The sequence below is a fragment of the Grammomys surdaster genome, unplaced genomic scaffold, assembly GCF_004785775.1.
Source record: "Grammomys surdaster isolate TR1022 unplaced genomic scaffold, NIH_TR_1.0 126219, whole genome shotgun sequence".
Lineage (NCBI taxonomy): Eukaryota > Metazoa > Chordata > Mammalia > Rodentia > Muridae > Grammomys > Grammomys surdaster.
The window spans coordinates 4,960,478-4,979,728 of record NW_021621022.1 but is presented as its reverse complement, the minus strand read 5'-3'; the positions used below and the strand labels follow the sequence as shown (position 1 = coordinate 4,979,728).

At 48.0% G+C, this 19,251-nt stretch overlaps 1 protein-coding gene across 1 annotated transcript in view; it reads left to right on the top strand.

The window, feature by feature from the left end:
• Window positions 1-795: 795 nt before the first annotated feature.
• Scara3 (scavenger receptor class A member 3) overlaps window positions 796-19,251 on the top strand; it is a 34,593-nt gene continuing 16,137 nt past the window's right edge. The window contains exons 1-3 of the mRNA XM_028758830.1: window positions 796-1,036; window positions 16,619-16,717; window positions 17,897-18,016. Coding sequence (XP_028614663.1) covers window positions 1,030-1,036; window positions 16,619-16,717; window positions 17,897-18,016 — 226 coding nt within the window. The 5' untranslated portion in view covers window positions 796-1,029. The remainder of the gene's footprint in view (window positions 1,037-16,618; window positions 16,718-17,896; window positions 18,017-19,251) is intronic.

Genomic DNA, 19,251 nt, shown 5'->3' with positions numbered 1-19,251 from the left:
CCTCTGGAGTTCCTGCTTTTTGCTGTCATAATGTCCGGCACATCTCTGTTCTGTTACTTAACTGCTGGCTTTCTGGTCCCTCCTTACAAGTGTTCCTCACCTTCTTCTCCCAGAACTTAGGGCAGGACCTGGAAGTTGGGAGGTGATCTACAGAGCCGTTGAATGTGTGATTAACATATGCTCACTTAATGCAAAATGGCACACCAAGGGGTTTTTATGAAGAGTCAACTTCATGTCTGAGGTGGTTTTTCCTCTAGCGTCCTTTACACCAGTGGCCCAGTCACATGTAGCAGGATTTGGGAGTGCTCAGGGCCCAGTTCTCCCTTGTAGACAAGAAATTCAACATTGCTGAGCATGGCAGTGGCAGAACCATAGTAAGCAAGAAATGTCAACTAGAGTCGACCAGGGGAAAAGGAGGCTTGCAGTGCAGAGGTGTATGTATGTGGAGAGCACAGACCAGAGCAAAACCGACAGTTGGCAGAAGGCTGATGCCCAAGAATTCTTGCTCTTCCTGGTCTCTCTGCTTTAGAGATGGGCAAGGGAACTATGCAGGGCTCAAATCCAGGGTCCCGGTCCCCGCCCATCACAATGGTAACCACTCTATCCCCCGAGGTGGCGAACCCTCCCGCGCACCCATCGCCGCGCACCAGGGGCACAAAGGGCCCCGGGAGCGGCAGTTTTGAAACTATCAAGGAAGTTGATCTGGGCCGGGGCCCAAGCCGTGACGACGAGGGAGGGCGGGAGGCGGAGGGAGGGATGCGCGCAAGGCCAGGACTGCGGGCGCGGGGCAACACAGCTCGCCCGGCTCCGGCGGGCAGCGTGGCGTCCCCAGCCTGCGACCCCCAGGATCCTCCTCCTGCTCCGCCGCCTGAGCAGCGGGACAGCGCCGTATGTGTCCCCACGCAAGCCCCAGACCCGCGGGTCGCACCTAGGGGCGGCGGTCGGTGCCTGGGGAGGACCCGGCGTCCCGCTTCATCCAAGGCTACTCGAGCACCGCGGGGCCCTGCAGAGGCCCGCGCAGAAGGGACCATGAAAGGTAAGCAGACTCCCTGGGAGCATAGAGAACATCCATCCTTCCTCCCAAGACCCGGGCCGGGCCGGGCACCCTGGCGCCTGGGCTGCAGGAGGGCTGAAAGTCCCCAGAGCTAGGTAGATATTACAGGTCAGAGCCCCTGCCTTTAAAAAAAAAATCGCTGAAGAGGTAGTGAGGAGAGATGGGGTGGGGTAGGAGGGGGACAAGAAGAGCCCTAAGTCCTGGGAAAGAGTAGAGAGAAGGGAAAGAGAAGAGAGGAAGGGTGAACCCTTCCATCACACAGGGCCCTTGCAGCGCCAGCCTCACCACCATTGCACACCCCTCAAAAACAAATTTAAAGTCCAGAGAAGATTCTGATCCGGTTTCCCCAGTGAGCATTTAAGGATGCTTGGTGTGCATCGCAGCTGAGGTTCCATCCCAGAGGCTCCCGCAGACCATACCGCTGTGTAAGCTGCATCTCTTCCACCAACTCAGTCCCCTTTCCCTCAAGACAATCATACCAGTCAGAGCACACTGAGTCCTTCCCTTCTAACGTCTGAACCCTGTCTGACACTCCCTGACCTCTGACTTGGGGACAGAGCAACTGAGCAAGCCCTGAGGAGCAGACAGACTTGGAATGAAAGTAAAAACCCTTCTTGATTCCAAGCTACTCCTCCTGGGTCCTGGAGAGCTCCCTTCCAGGTCATGAGGTTTGGGATACTCTGTGGTGCCTTTTGGTAACACTCCCCTAGCAGCCCAGGGGATGCTTGGGTTCCTACAGGGAGAACTTCACCATCTAAGAACTTCCTAAGAGGACCTTTGGGATGATGTTCAGGGCTCCAAAGCTATATTCTTTAGTGTTGCTAAGAAGGGATTGTTGTGATAGGAGATCAGGACCCACTTGTCAAGCCTGTTTCAACTGGAACAGTGGTGGTTTGTCTCTTTGGTATCCAAAGATTGGTTATTCAAGAAGAAAGGGCCTTACAGACAAATCTCTGACTTGTTCCATGTGCCGCATGTTCAATACTCCCATAGGACCCACACTTGGTCCCATGATGGTGCCACTGATGGTATCTTGAAATGCATAATGTTTTAAACAAGGATTCTCCCCCTCCACCTCTTTCATTTTGCATTGACTCCCAGGAATTCTGTAGCTAGTAAAACGGAATAACAACCTGTTAAAACTTATTGCTAGCCAAAGGGTCTAGAGCCCTGGCTCTGTCCTCTGGTTCAGAAGAGACCGACGCCTTTCTGTTTCCTTCCCTCTTTGTTCTGGCACCTTCTGTCTGTGCTTTTCGATGGCCTTGCAGGGTCTAAGGTTGACCAGGGTGAACCAAGCAGTTATAACCAGCCCTGGGGTGTTCTCTTGGCAGATGAGAAGGGGCCTCGCCCATGGGCCCCTGCTTCTAGCTGTTGCACCCCTGAAGCTCCTTCTGTCTGTAGTCCTGGGACAGGTCATTTTCTGAATCTACTGAGGACACATATGACTGGAGTCCACAGGGCCACAGGCTGCCCTGATCCTTGCAGATGATGCTAAGATGCTACGCTTTTCAGAGTGTTTTGACCCATCCCACTGCAGATAAAATAAAAAGAGACGAAGGTGGGCCTGGAAGCCTGAGCTGGGGACAAGAGCTCATGTGGATGGACATGTCTTAGGAGGTCCCCAGGACAGAACGGAGGCAATTATGACTCCTGCCTGCTCACTCTTGCTGCTTCCCCAGATTCCAGGAAAACTTCCCTCCACAAACCTCAGGGTAGCTCTTCAGAAAACCCCAGTGATTTCCTGTGACACCCCAGGGCCTCAAGGGCTGGCAGAGCTGCTAGGGGAGAAAATGATTGACTCCCAGCATGCCCCTCTCCCCAGCAGCCACCATCTCCTATGATGGAAAGAGCAGGGTAGATCGAACAGCAAATATTCAGCCTTTGGGATCTTCAGAGGGAAGCTTTTTCTCACTGGAGTGTGAAAAGCATGGTGCCCCTCAGCCCTGAGGGGAAGGAGGGTACACTTTCCAAAGAGGCCCTTCCCCAAGGGAGGCTGGTTTTTCTGGCTCCTCCAAGGCCCCACCAATCTTCCAATTACATCTGCTGGCAAAAAAACACAGTCCCCTGCTCAAAGCAAACAGCGATGTGATGTTTTGTGGAAAGAGGGAGCAATGGTGAGGATAAAATTTAAACCAGAAGACAGGCCTGCTGGGCACCCAGTGTCAGGTCCCTGCTCTGGCCGTCAAGATGTTTCTGCTGAGGGTGGATGGGGAGGGGGCCCCTGCCTGACAGTGGCTGGCTGGGCCTCCCAGTGGGCACCTGGCCTCTCTCACACATAAGCCTAGGAGCAAATAGCTGTCACCAGTCTCTTGGTGACAAGCCCACCTCAGAGTTTCCCACTGACTTGTGAGCCATTAACAGCCACCTGTGACAGGGCTTGAAAGGAAAGCTCTCCCAGAGTCTCCAGAAGTAGCCTGGCTGGCTGTAATGGTGGAAACAAGCCTCCAAATCTGCAACCCACATGAGTTCACCAGTTCTGGTTCTGTCATTTCCATCTCTGGAATCTTTGTGCTCCTCACTAGTGCTCCCTGAGGATGGGGAGCTGTGGATCCCAGTACCACTTGGTGAGCAGAAGTGATGTGCTGGATGGTGGTGGGAAGTACTGTTTGGTGTGGATCTCTGTCCCTCAGAGCCAGGCTCCACCACTCCCCAGTACTAGAGGAGCAAACCATTCCCCAAAACTGAGAGAGGATCTGGAAACATAGAGCAAGGGCAGGCAGGGAGGGAAGAAGGCTGCAAAAACTCAGTCTGTGGGGCTGGAGAGACAGTTCAGCCATTAAGAATGAGATGGCTGCTCTTCCAGAGTACCAGGGTTTGATTCCTAGCACCAATGTGGTGATTCACAGCTGTCTGTAACTCCATTTCCAGGAGATTTGACGCCCTCTTCTGTCCTCTGCATGCACCGAGCACACACGGTGCACAGTCCTACATGTGGGCTGCTTTGCCTACATGTGTAAAATGAAAATAAATTAGTAAAACAAAAACACAGTACTGTGATTGGCATTTGATTTTGGGCAGAAGGCTGAGAACCGGTCTGCACTGTGGAGGCCACTCCTCAGCTCGCCTTGGAAAAGGTTGTTTATTCATAAAGCAGCAGGCTACACCCTGCCCTTCATCCCCAGATCCCCAGAACTCTGGACTCAGAAAGGAGACTAAGGTCAAAAACAAGGAGCTAACTGCACAAAGGTGAAAAGAGCCACTAACTGATTCAGGAGCCACAGAGATCAGCTCAAAACCATCACATATTGTTACCCTGCTATCCATCTGGGGTAACTTCAAGGCCAAAAGACTCACATCTCTGAGCTAATTAGTGAAAGAGGAAAAGCCTACTGCTTTACAATGGGTGCTGATGGATAACTTGGCAGGTTCCATGACCCACAGCTGGCCTGGCTGTTAGAATTGGCATCCCGGGTGTTCTGAAGGGCACTGAACTCCTGCATATACTCCATCTGTATTCAATTACGTTGTGCCCTCTGTGTGTATGTGTGTGCATGTGTGTATGTGTGTGCATCATGTGTGTATGTGTGTTGTGTGTATGTGTGCATGTATTTGCATGTGTGTATGTATGTATGTGCATGTGTGTGTATCATGTGTGTACGTGTATGCATGTGTGTATGTGTGTATGTGCATGTATGTATGTGTGTGTATCATGTGTGTATGTGTATGCATGTGTGTGCATGTGTGTATGTGTGTGTGTCATGTGTGTATGTGTGTATATGTGTTGTGTGTATGTGTGTATGTGTGTTGTGTGTTGTGTGTATGTATATATGTGTATGCATGTGCGTATGTATGTACATGTGTGTATCTGTGTGCATCATGTGTATATGTGTATGCATGTGTGTATATGTGTGTATCATGTGTGTATGTGTGTGTATGTCATGTGTGTATATGTGTGTATATATGTATATATACACATACATATACATATGTATATGTATATATATACACACATACACATACATATGTGTATATATGTATATATGTGTTGTATGTATGTGTGTATGTGTATGCATGTGTATATGTATGTATGTGCATGTGTGTATGTATGTGTATCATGTGTGTATGCGTGTGTGGTATGTGTATGTGTGTATGTGTGTGTTGTGTGTGTATGTGTGTGTGTGCATGTGTGTATGTGTTGTGTGTGTTGTGTGTGTGTAGCAGCATATTTTCCCCTCAAATTGGGGGGAGCTAAGGTGGGAGGAGTAAGAAGAGGAAGAGGAGGAGTAAGGAGAGGAAGAGGAGAAGGAAGAGGAGGAGTGAGAGGAAAGAGGAGAGAGAAAGAGAGGGAGAACATAGAAGTGGACACGTCCCTGTCTCTAGTAGTCAGAGGTAGTTGATATATCTAGGTTGGGTATTGGGTTACACCTCTGATTGTGTGGGTGTCTCGTTATTGAGCATTATCAAATATATAAAACCTTTGGATAATCTAAGCATTAGAGTCTTACTCCTACCAGGCCCGCGTGGATGGTGGGATGGTCTGGGCATAGCCCAGACTTGTGGAGACAGCATGGAAGATTGGCAGAGCCATCTCCCATGCTGTCGTCTCGTGGGTGGCAGGGCCAGTGTTCTGGCCTGCCTCAGCAGGCGGCCTGAGCTGTTGCAGCAGCGAGAACATGCTAGCTGCAGCTCATGGCCGCAGGCCTTGTCTAGTTAGGATCATGGCAGCTCTGTAACACAAGACAGTTCAGGTGATGCCAGTTTAAAATAGTTACTTCAACATGTGTGTATGTGTGTGTAAATGTGTGTATGTCATATGTGTGTATGTGTGCACATACATGCATATGTGTTGAGGTCATCAGAGTCTAGCACAGACCGGCTTCACCACTGAGCTCCACAGCCCCAGTCTCCTCATCAAATAGCCTGGATGATGCCTCAGAGAGGTATCAGAATATGGGGTTTCAGAAACACCTCTCTCTGTCCATTCCCTGGCACTCAAGAGAGCTTTCAATACATTTATTGTATATGTGTTAACCTTCAACACACACCAAGCTGAGAGCCCTTAAATCAAGAATCATGTCATGGTATTCTCAGAACAGAGCCCAGGAAACTAATAAAAATACATACTCTTATTTAGTGAACATGTATTGACCCGATGTTAGATGCCAGGGTTCCTGGAGAACCTGAGGGGCTTGTCAGAAAAAAAGACACATTTGACAGGTCTCACTAGGCTCATCCTCTTCAACTTGATCCTATACTGGGAAATCCCTACTGTTAGAGGTCAAGAAGAAGCAAGCTTGTGATGGAGCCTCGAGGCATGGTTTAGAACACAGACACAGAAGTAGACATGGAGGTGAGAGGAGGAAGCAATGGGAGTTGAGGGGATCAGTACGGCTGTAAGAAGGCTGGGCTGTGATGTAATCATTTTACTGGGCCCAGTCACGGGCTCGAGCCTTTTATTACCCAATCAGAGATTACTGGGGAGCATTCTTTATAGCACATTGGTTAATACAATGCCCGTGTCCAGACTGCAACCTGATCTTGGGGCACAGAACTCAGCATCTGAATACACATTGCACAAGGCCAACCCCATCAGGGCTGCATTGAGGAGAATGAGGGGAAGGTACAGAGGCCTCAATGTGAGAGTGTCAGGAGGAGCAACGAGGCTGGGCCTGTCAGCCCTGGGGTGTTGGATTTCCTAAGTGCTGCATTTCCCTCCTCCCTTCTGAAGTTTTTGAATTTGTGAACTATCCAAGTTTTCTGGGTGCTTCTTCACACCTTTGACAGGGTCTCCCACTCTTCCTCCATCACCTTGTTCCCGCTCTTTCCCCTTTCCGTCTGTCCCTCTGTCTTCCAATGACTGCTGGCCACCTCTTCAGGCCCAGCCTCGTTTATAGTTCTGCATAGCATAGCTCACACATAGAGGGCGGAGGACGACTTCCAGGAGTTCATTCTCTCTTGCCATCAAATGGGTTCCAGAGATTTAACTCGGGATTATCAGGATTGGAAGCAAGTGCCTTTACCCACTGAGCCATCTCACCAGCTCCATATGTAGTTAAATCAACAAAAGGTAATAGGGGGATGGGCTCATGATAGAACTTGTGTTTGACATTTGTAAAGCTTTGGATTCAATCTCGAACATTAAATTATTTTTAAAGATTTTTTTTAAAGGATACAAAATGGGGGTGGGGGCTGGGGAGTTAGCTCAGTGGTAGAGTGCTTACTTAGAAAGGGCAAGACCCTGAGTTCCATCCTCAGCTCCTGGGGTGGGATGTGTGTGTGTGTGGGGGGGGGGTTGAAGATGCATACATTTTCTCCCAGGAAATAAACATAAATCTATATTTTTCATTGTAATGTTCTACAGTATAATTCTACAATAATTTAATCAAACTCTTATTCAAGGGTATTTGAGGTCATCCACATTTCTACTTAGGTTTATATATTTATTTATATATTTATAGCATACTGCAGTCAACTCTACGGTCACTTTTGCTGGCTGCGTAGTTATCCTCTTAGGAAAGTTCCTAGAAAGGACACATGGTCGAAGGGAATGCTCATTTGCATATGGCTAACTGAACACTGTCTGCTCTAAATATCCATGGTTCCCTCCCTCCTGTTCACTTGTGCTTTGAGTGAGATACAGATGTTTTAAGAGAGCCACTGAAAGATAAAGGGGTTGGAATTCAAGGGTCTTTTCAGAACTTCTGCTGTGTGAGGTGGGGAAGTCTTCCACAGCATAGAGAAAACAGCCTGAGCACCGACAGCCTCCCCAGGAGAGAGCTATGGTCTCTCTGACCCTGTGCAAAACTGCTGGATGGGTAGAGAGCAGGTGAACAGGATTAGTGTGGTGGAGATAGGGAAAACAGGGGACAGGGTGCAAAGAAAGAAGCTGGAGGCCATTCAAGCAAGAGGAAGGGCAATCATGCTCCAGAGAACCGACCGGCAGGCTGAGCTGTGGCTAGCCTGGAGCTTGAGATCTGCAGATTTTAACTAAGAAGCTTCAACCTCGGTGTCGCTCCTTTCACAGGCATGGCAGAGTATGAAGGAGTAACCCAGCCCAGCGCTGGTATTATTCAGAACATCATTCTCCAACACGGGGCCCCTCTGAGCTTCCACTCCATAGGAATAATCAATGCGTGTTTTTCCAGATTTACCGGAAGTTCTGAGGTCAAGTCAGTCTGAGAAACACAAAATTAAACATTCATTTAAATGCCGTTCTTTTTCCCTCAAGACTTTTTGAAATATTTACTAAGAGTTTTTTTCCCCCCACAAGGATGTTTTGGAACCATGTTCTGTGGACACACTTTGTAAAAAGGATTTCTTGGAAGTTGGAAATTAGCCCTGAGGGTGATGGGGGTTGGGGTGTGGTAATAGATGACAGCTGTGATTGAGTTTGGGGAAATAACACTACCCAGAGTGGCTGCTACCCTTAATCTACGTCAGAGTGTGCCTCGTGCTAGTGCTAGTCACCTTCTCCATGCTGCACCATCCCTGGCACACAGAGGGTACCGCCACTGTGTTACACACAAGACAACGGGGCTCTGAGAAGGACAGTGCCACAGGAAAGGCAGCAGGGACCTGGAGAAGTGAGAAATGGTAGTGTTTCACAGACCAGAGAAGCAACGAGAAACACACAGACTGCTGGATCCCATTTCTCCAATCCCACTAAATTCTTGGGGCTTCAGGGAGTGGAGGAGGAGCTGTTTGTGCTTATGAGACAAGAGCTGGGGGAGGGGGAGCAATGGGAACGGCTGTAGTGTGTTCCTCAAACAGAAGTGACGGCACCCATGAGGAGCTGCTTAGACATGGGATAGACATTTGGGGTTCTCAGAGGATTGGAGCTAGGCTAGGTTAGGGTTAAGATTACAATGAAAATTGGTGTTACCCAAAATGCCAGTAGTGGGTAACAAGGGAGGGGGAATACATTGTTGAGAGAAAGGAAGACTTAAGATAAACCAAGATTCTATGAAACTTCTACCGTCACCAAGAACACAGTGATTGCTCACAGAGGGAGGGTCCAGAGGGAGGAGGCAGGGACAGACAAGGTGTACATACTAGCAACAGAGGCAACTGCAGGAGTGGAATGGCTGTCAGTGCTAACATGCTGAGCTGAGTATGAGAATCTGAACGAGAGGCCTGACTTCCTCCGAGCTGAGAGGGACTGAAGATTCCCACCAGGCTTCAGAGGAACCCACAAAGCCACGGAGAGGGCCAGTAGCAGGAGGCTTTTGAAGAAAACAACCCTGAAATCTTAATTATAGCATTTCCCAACCTTAAACTATAGCCATCCTCAAACTTTAAATATAGCACTGGCTCATGAGAAGGCTCTCCAGATCTTTATTTTTTTTTTCCTGTCCCAATTGGCTGTTTGGAAAACCCACTATGAACTCTGCTGAAGATAATTATCACAATATGTCCCTTGGAGTGCTCAAAGAAAGACCTTTTATTCCGTTCCTCGAATCTCCCCCCTTCTGAATCCTGTCGAAGAATGCAGTCTCAGGAAGAAGAATAAAAAGAAGAAGGAGAAGAAGAAGACTAAGCGGGGAGGGAGGGAGGCAAGATGACTCAATCACACATTTACTGGTCAGAGATGGTGGCTGAGTTAGCAGATGGTTAGCAAAGTTGTTTTCTACCCAAAGAAGGAAAAGTTGAACTAGGCTCAACCCCAAGAAAGTCAACAGCTACTGCAACCAGGTGCCAAGACATGCACCTAGCACCCAATGTTCTACCTGGCTCTTACAAACAAAAGCTTAAAAACAAGGAATCCCCACCTCTCTGGCTTTCCTTCTGACACTAAAGTTGGAGATTACACCCTCAGGTACCAGCTGAACAGAGGCCCTTTCAATCTGCAGTGTTTGCTGTTATGTTTTAAAGCTGGCTTGCAACGTTGGCCTTTAAAAGTTTGACATTTTTTCCTTTTTTTTCCAAGCATGTGGCCTGCAATGTGGGCCACATGAAGGGTAGCACCTGGCTAGTCTTCTTGAGCTAAAAGCTCTCCATGGTCACAGCTCAGATCCCTGTGGCCTCAGGACAAGGGAGGCAGTGACTGGCTTCCAGAGCCTTGGATGCTGGCTCCTTCATGATTCCCAGAGTTCCTTGCTGTACTAGGTGTCCCTCAGAGGGGCTTCATGAAAAATTTAGGTCTAGACATGTTTTGTCTGATCCAGTGTCCTCTTCAAGCCCAGCTCCACCAATTCCAGATGCTGAAAGCAGCAAAAGAGGAAAGAGAAAGCACATACAGACCTGCAATGGAAGCTACTCCTTCCTAGATGATCAGCCTGTTCCAGACACCTCTGTCCAATCAGAACAAGGCTCTCTTTGCTGTTCCAGATGCCCAACAACTTTTACATTTTACAGCGAGGTCACCCTAACTTTGGGCAAATCCACAGTCCTAAATGTCACATATATTTGTGTCCCCATCCCTGCCACTCCATCCAAACAGGATGCCTTATCTGGCTAGCTCTGTGGAAGAGAAGGAAGCCTCACCTGAACTCTGCTGCCTCCTTCGGCCCTCCACCTCACCTTACATTTCCTGACAGTTCAAGCCTCAAAGGCCCCACCCCACCTCTAATATATCTCTGCTGCTTTAAGCTCTTGCAAACCCCGTGTGTCAACACCCCCTTGGCCATAGACAATACCAAGAATAAAATAGATTGAAACCATATTTTAAATGATTGCTCTTCATTTGTTTTTACATTAAAATGAGCTCGTGGTTAAAACAGCAGAAAACGTTCAGGCCTTCATCAAAAGTCCACAAGCTACCTACCTTTACTGGCACCCAATACAGCATCAGACCTGGACTGACAGAAGCCCAGGGGAAGGTGGACTGACCTGAAGGAGGTGGTACCTTGCTGGGAGTTCTGATGGGTAAACAGATGGCAGGCCTGGGTGGCAGGATCCTATCCCAGCTCTCCTGGCAACTCTGTAGATGGTACATGTGCACTGGGGTCTGGCTCTAGACTCTTGGACACTAAGAAGCCATTACTACTACCTTTGGGTCTTTGTAATGAGATTGCAGTGACTCTGACTTGTAAGCCCCCTTCTGAGAACTATATCCCCCAACACTGAGTCAGTATGCCCAAGAAGGCTAGGAAAATGGGGAGATGAAGAACTCTTCCTCTGCCCCAGCGGAGGAGCCTGTCTGGCTCAGCATGAGGGTTTTGTCCTGGTCCCCATCTAATTCCCATTCATCTTCTCACCAGACTTAACTCCCCCTAACAGCTTTGCTCACTCTCCATCTGCATGTTCATCTGGTCTCCAACCAGAACCAAGCTCAATGAGACATAAACACATCGACTTTGTACTTAACAAAAGGCTTGGCTTGAGGGAGCCCCACAAATGCTTTGGATTATGTTCTCATTAAAGTGAGAGAGGCTAACTTGGCAGGCTGACGAAGCAGTCCAGATATAGGCCAATCAGAGTCCCCCAGGGCAGGACTCTATGCTGGACAGCAGGAAGTCAGGGGATTAGGAAAAAGAAACCCTCTTTGGGGCCTGGGGAGGACTATGAGTTACAGAGCTGACATGTCATCACGGGGAAGAGGGCCAACACTCAGGAACCACTGGTCTAAAGAGGACTGGGCTCAGGCAGCTGTCCTTCTCCTCCATGGACCAGTTTGTGCAGTTCTGAAAAGTGGTGGTGCTTATTGACTCCCTTTGTCAATGGCAAGCAATTTAAGGGGCACTCACCAGGGGAGCAAGGGTGTGGCAAAGCAGCTATGGGAGGGGTGTTTGCTGAAGGCTGGTGTCAGCCAGGCTTCATTTAAATCATCCCAGATTCCTTGCAAAGGCTATAAACAGTGGAGTGATGAAATTGCCTTTGGAGCCAAAACAGGGAGGAGGCCCTGTCCCAAGGGAGGGCCAAGAAGCGCCACTAAAGAGTGGGGAGAAATGAGGAGCATGGACAGGAAGGAAAGGATGTCTCTCTGAGGGGCTCAACTGAAGCCTGAAGATCCCAGCAGCCCCATCATGCAGTGTTCTGCAGAGCTCCTGGGGATGAGCGCTCTTAGCTAGCTGCTGAGGTTTCCATTTAGACAAGCACAGAATGGTCCAAAGAACTCTAATCCGCCTAGCCTGAAGCTTTTGGGAAAGAGATCATCACCCTGTAAAGTGCCCAGGCAAAGCAATCCTTGTAAACAGCTGGCAGATTGATGGAGGGGGGTGGCAGAATTGCAAAGCAGGGCTGGAAAGGTTGATATGCATGTAAAAAGATGTGCTGCACCTCATACACCAGCAGCTGCTCCCTGTCTCCCTCTCCCACTCTGCTCTTCTTTAAGGTGCTTACCAGCAGACAGACAGACACAGACAGACAGACAGACACAAAAACACACACACACACAATTTCCCCATCCATCTGTCAAATCCAAAGACTAACTTCTCTAATTTCTTGCACCATATCCTGCTCAGGCTACTTTTATGGATCCGTTAGGACAGTGGAGATAGGAGTGCTTTTAAGCCCCAATATTTTCTCATCTTCAGCATCTCTCGACTCAGAATTCCCCTGGAGGTAGGACTCTGAATCCTGGGAGTCATAAGATCCTCAGAAGTATTCAGGTGTAGCTGTAGAACCACTTACCAGAAAATAATGAAAACTCATGGAAAAGTTTCAAAGCACTCCTCCCTGAGCCAGCCACTGTGCTAGACACAGTGCCCACCCCTAGAACTTTAGCTCTGGGCATGAGAGCTGGCTGCTGAGTTCCACAGAGGTGAATCCATGACTCTGGAGTACATACAGCCAGGGCCTTACTCCAGTGTCAGTGGAACTGTGACAGACCTGGGGGCTAAGCAGAGGGCCTTTATGGCTGTCCTGGGGACCCTCTTCAGTTCCTTCCCTAATGAGGCCACTCAAGGTTGCCACTGCTTCTCAAGTGTTCTTGCCCACTGTCTTTGTTTTCTTTTCCTGTTGCTGTGACAAATACTGACAAAAGTAATGTCAGAGAGAAAGTCTTTCTTTTGGCTCACTGTTAGAGGTACAGCCCACTGTGGCGAGAAAGTCCAGCCAGTGTGAGCTGGAATCAGCTGGCCATACTCATCCGCAGTCAGGAAGCAGACAGTAATGAATGCTTGCTGCTGCTCAACTCCTTGTCTCCACACATACATTCCAGAATCACAGCCAGGGGATGGTGCCGCCCACCACAGACAGGTTCTCCCACCTCAGGTAATTCTAATCAAGGTACTGCTCCCTAGACATGCCCAGAGGCCCATCCCCAGCTGATTGTAGATTCTGCTAAGTTGACATTGAACATTCAATGCTTGTCTCTTCTTTCTGCTCCCCCTGATCTTGTAGTTGCAGGAGAAATACCTCTTAGAACTGGGGAAGACTTTTGTTCCTCCCTCCCAATGGCAGTATGTGGGCCAGGGAGGGAAAATTTTTGATTCCAGATCTTGGCTTCTCCACTTGTATTGTGTGTGCAGTTAGTAACATTCTTAAACATCTTTGGCCCTCTGTCTATTTGACCATAAAAGTGATACTTGAGGCTATAAAATTTATACGATTGTCAAGATGATTGCGTTGAGGCCAGACCCAACACTTCGGCCACATTTCAAAAATGAAACGGAAAGGAGTGGCTGCTTCCAGCACGTTTTGGGGGCTTTAAACTTTAAGTGAAAGGTAAATGACAAACATCCTACCAAATGCATAGGTGGAGTTGAAAGAAAACAGAAATTTCCAACAAAACAAGCCTCAAAGAAGAGGAGTTCTTGGAGGGGGAACAAGAGGAGAAAGACAGGGAGAGGGAAATGGGGGTGGCATTTAAACTGAGAGCTCAAGCCAGGTTAGGGGTGGGGCACAAATACAGGACTGGGTGACTGTATCCTGGGCATGGTCTGCAGTGTGTATGACGATGGGAACATGTGACTGTGAGTCCTACAAGGGGACAGCTAGGTCACTGCTCCCATAGCAAAGAAGCTGTCCCTCCTCAGCACTGCTCTCACTATGTCTCAACTTGGGACAGTCCAAAACCTTTCTGATTGGTCAGGACACTCACTCTGATTGATCAGTGCCTGGCCATACCTGTCAGGAAAGATTGTATTCCAGCTGGTTCCTCTAAAAATAGGGAAGGAGAGGAACAAGAGGCTAAGGAAAAAGGAGTGGGAGCTGGCCAGAGAACTCAGCATCTCCAGACTCCAGGTAGAGTCTCCAGATGTGTGTGTGTGTGTGTGTGTGTGTGTGTGTGTGTGTGTGTGTGTGTTAGGCATATAGGCATAGAACCAGGATCTCTACATGGTAAGTACTTTCTTTAGTCCTTAGGTCCAATGTCCCTCCACAACAAGCCTTTCAGCAACAATTTTTCAGTATACAAGATAAAATATGGCGATAAATTGAATTAAACTCATAAATACCTTTGTCTTTATAATGAGCCTCACTGGGGTGTGCCAGCCCATCAGTATATGCTGTGTAGTTAAAAGTATGATTTTGGGGGCTGGAGAGATGGCTCAGTGGTGAAGAGCACTGACTGTTCTTCCAGAGGTCCTGAGTTCAATTCCCAGCAACCACATGGTGGCTCACAACCATCTGTAATGGGATCTAATACCCTCTTCTGGTGTGTCTGAAGACAGCAACAATGTACTCATAGATATAAAATAATAATTCTTTCAAAAAAAAGTATGATTTTAATATCCTTCTTTGATGATAACTTGTTAATTACCTTATCATTAAAATATCTTTATGGTTCAGTCCAGTAAGTTCATTTGTAGGGACTGTATAAAGAAAGTTATTTTATATTTAGGGATGGGGAGAACTAAGTTTCTTTTCAACCATTTGAGCAGTAGTTTCAGATGCCATTGAAATGGTATCTATGGCTTGGGGCTGGGGTTAAGAGCACTTGCTGCTCCTCCAGAGGATGGGAGTTAAATTCCCAACCCTCTTTTCAGATGTCTCCCAACTGACTACAACTCCAGCTCCAGGGGAATCCAACGCCCTCCTCTGGCCTCTGTGGACACTCCACTCACATACACATGCTCCACACAGGCACGCACACACGCACATAATTAAAACTAAAATATTTAATGGCATATATGGCTGGTGTTAAGACACATAAGCAGCTTTCTCTTGAGAAGCCAACAGTCTCACTTGGGTATGCTCTGTTCTTCCTGAGTGTGTCTCTCTATTGACATCCAGACCTAAACCTATGTTAAAATCTCATCTTAACAAACTCTAACTCCTCATAAAAAATAATAAAAGAAAACCTGTTCTAGTTATGACATGCATGTGCATGTCATACTAAAGAATAAAATAATTTAAATTTAAATATGTAAATAAATAAAGCTTTCTTTTAAACAAGGATCAAAGATGCTTCTCCTAGGAGTTTAGGTTCTGTTCTTGGCTTTATCCCCATTTCCCAGAGCAAAGTAAGTCCTAGTTGGTTTAATGGCTTGCTCTGCCTCTTTATTTTTTTAAATTAATTAATAATTAATTAATTCATTAATTTACATTTCAACTGCCATTTCCCCTCCCTCCTCTCCTCCCTGTTCCTTCTTACCCTCCCTACCCCCTTCCTCTGCACTCCTCCTCCCTTTCTCTCCAGCAAAGGGCAGGCCTCCCATGGATATCAACCAACCATGACGTATCACACTGCAATAAGTCTAGGCACATCCTCTTCTATTAAGATTAGACAAGAGAAGCCAGAAGGAGAAAGGCTCCCAAAGGCAGGTTAACAAAGTCCTGCAGTTAGGAGTCCCACAAGAAGACCAGGCTATATACTATAACATGTGTGGAGTACCTATGTCAGTCCCATGCAGGCTCCCTGGTTGGTGATTCGATCTCTGTGAGCCCCGATGCACTCAGGTTAATTGGTTCTGTGGATTTTTTCATAGTGTCCTTGACCCTTCTGGCTCCTACAATCCTTCCTTGCCTCCTTCCACAGGAAGAAGCTCCACCTAATGTTTGGCTGTGGGTCTCTGCATCTGTTTCCATCAGGTGCTGGCTGAAGCCTCTCTGATGACAGCTGGGCCAGGCTCTGCCTCTTTATTAAAGCACCTTCTTCATTATTTTTCCAGGAAGTGCGAGATGGAAGGGATGGGGAGGGAGAGAAGTTTTCCCAATAATGAGACACATCATTTTAAGTCTTATTTAGGAATCACCTGGTCCTGAACCCCTTCTTCTAGTGCTTCCTTTGACACCTTAGTGGGACTCCAGTGATGTGCAAGAGGCAGAATGTGCTCTCCTCTATCTGCACACCTCTGGATTCCTGCTTCCTCCTTCCCAGCTGGGATGGACAGAGTCCTGGAGCCCATGCAGTACCAGTTTCAGGGTTGTACCTGAAGCAGGGATGCTCTGCTTCTGCTCCATGTGTTGGACCAACCAACACATCCTTTCATCTCTTTGCTCCACACCCCACCAGGAGTCTGAGCAAAGGGCAGACTAGTCTGTGTGTCGTCCTAGCTTGTGGGAGGTTGGCACATCTCTTTACCAGATGGGTGGGATATCTCAATAACTTGACCTTCTAAATCTTACCTCTATCTCCCGTTTTTCAGCTTATATCAGATCACCTGGGGTTAAGGTTGACTGAATTGGACCTAGGAACTAGGTCGCCATGGGATGTGAACCTTGATATCAGATGGAAAGCTGGAAAGGGAAGGATGTGGCTTGAGGACAAGGTGGGGTCTGAGCCAACTGCTTCCATTGCAGTGAGATCAGCTGGCAGTGACAGGGATGTACTCTGTGTCACTGAAGAGGACCTGGTTGGTGAAGAAGAGGACATGCCATCCTTCTCATGCTCCCAAGAGGGTAAGTGATAGGGAACCCCTATCTCCTTTGTGATAGCCGAGAATCCCTGCCTTCATCTCTAGAGTGATGAGCAGTGTGTCCACATATGTAGCTTCAGAATTCCTGGTCTCATTGTCCTACTGTCCCTCGGAGAGTGAAAGGCAAAGCTCTGTATCCTGGGGCTGTACAGTATGGATGAAACCAGCATTTGTCATAAGTGTCATGTGTCTCCTGGGCTCCACGTGAGCCTGGCAGGAACCCATGCCATTTCCCCTAGCCACACACTGTGCCTAAGGTCTGTCCTCTGCTTTGTTGACTACGCTGTTTGAGTTTCTGGTTGGACCAGGGCCTCTGTGGCGTTTGGTATAGCTTATGTTCTGTATCTTGACTGGATGCTATACTCACCCAGGGATGCCCCAGGAATGCCCTCAAAATTGTGAATTTATTCTAGTGTGCTGTGTGGACCAGACACTAGGTTTTTAATTGCTGCTGGTACTCACCATTTGCAGCTAAGCCAAGCTCATCTTGGAGGACATCCTACATCCTCAGTGGGCACTGATCACCTCCCAGAGTTACCAGAACACCTGCTCCCTCCCCCCTCCATGCAGCAACCTGACTGGTAGACTTTAAGTCCTTGTTTGCTTTCCAGGAGAACCATAACTTATTTGCCCAGTTTGAAAACTGCTTACCAACTCCTGGTGTTGTCTGGGGCTGTGGGGGTCCCCAGGAGTGAGACTTTAAACCTTAAAACTGAACTTCTATGAAAAACCTTATGATTTGCCCCTACTGAGGAACTCTCACGGCAGGGGAGTTTCAGTGCTGTAACTGAAAAAGTCATGGGCAAACTGGGTTGTATTGAACACACAATAAAGCACTGTATTGGGCAGGGGGTGAGCAGGCTGCTGGGATTGTGGGTAGGGCCACTATAGAAAGAAAAGGTATCTTCTCACTCTGTAGGCTGAATAAAGATACTGCCGAGAAAGAATGGTAAGGAGGAGTGGAGTGGTTTCTGTCTCCTCTATTCCAGAGAGTTCTAGAAACTCTGAGGCGGCAGAACAAGTAAGGAAGACAAGAGGAAAACTCCTGTGTGAGCCAGGCTTGAGAAGTGATGAGGCAGGACAGAACCAGAACATAGAACTGAGCATTCCACCCCAGCCTCTTCACTGAACCAAGCTACTGCCATCTTCTTGTCCTCCACAGGCCGGGCAGGACCCCGCTGTAACCGCTGCCAGAAGAACCTATCTTTGCACACGTCAGTGCGGATTTTGTACCTCTTCCTGGCTCTGCTCCTGGTGGCTGTAACTGTGCTGGCTTCTCTGGGTGAGTTCAGAGTTCTCTGGTCCTGGCTACAGAGGGATAACTGATTAGGTTTCTATACTGAAAACACCCCCATGGAGAAAAGCACTCTACCTCTGTCACCTTTCACGAAGACTAGCATCTTTCTGGCTCAGACATCATTATGGCTAATCCACTAAAAGATTAGATAGACCTGCTTCTAGCATCCAGTTAAGATTTAGCTCTAGGAGCCAGGCAGTGATGGTACATGTCTTTAATCACAGTGCTCAGGGGTTGGGGAACAGAAACTGGTGGATCTCTGAGTTCAAGACCACCCTGGTCTACAGAGAAAGCTCTAGAACAGCCAGGATTACACAGAGAAACCCTGTCTCAAACAAACGAACAAAGTTAGCTGTGAGGCTTCGAGTAGAAGAAAATAACCATCCGAGTTTGGCAGGCCTGTGATGGAATCACGTGGAAGTTCTCAGAACTACTGATGCCCACCCTTATTCCCAGGGTAAGGGAGTAAACCCTGCAGCTTTCAGCTCTCCAAGTGACTCTGTGACATAGCCTTGGGTTGTAACCACAGGATAAGGTGGCTTCTAGACCTTCTGTGGTCTCTGTATGTATTGTTCAAGCTGAAGTTGGGTACCACCTGCATCAAGACTACCTTCAGAATTCATTAAAATGTAAATTTCCAAGTTTACTAAGACCTGTAAAATCAGAGTCCTGCAGGTGAGGCCAGGAGACCTGAGTTTTGGTGCTTCTCATCCACAATGCGGTCGGTATGACCACGGTGCTGGTGTATGGCCAGGTTCAGGTAGCTCCTACCTTCTAGATTCTAAGAGTTCTAGATGAATAGTCTAAAATCATGCTGAAACCTGTCTGTTCCAACCTGCTTAATACCAAAGACAAGGCTTAGATTAGGGAGAAACAATGGAGCCCTGAGCAACGTTCACCAGGATACAGACTCTAAGAGTGAACACCTTCCTGGAGAGGCACTTGGCCCTGCTTCTGGTTGAGGATATTCAGGAACCAACACCCCTGGCTGTATTAGTCATATTTTTTTTTGCTATGGCAAGAAGCAACTTAAGGAACAGAGGATTCATTGTGGCTTATCATTTGAGAATAGTCCATCATGGTGGGTAAGGCACAGTAGCAGGAGGAGATAGCAAGATACATAGCCTCTGCGGTCAGGGCCCAGCTAGAAAATCTCATTCCAGTGACCCACTACCACCAGCCCACTCCCAGTGACCCACTGCCACCAGCCCACTCCCAGT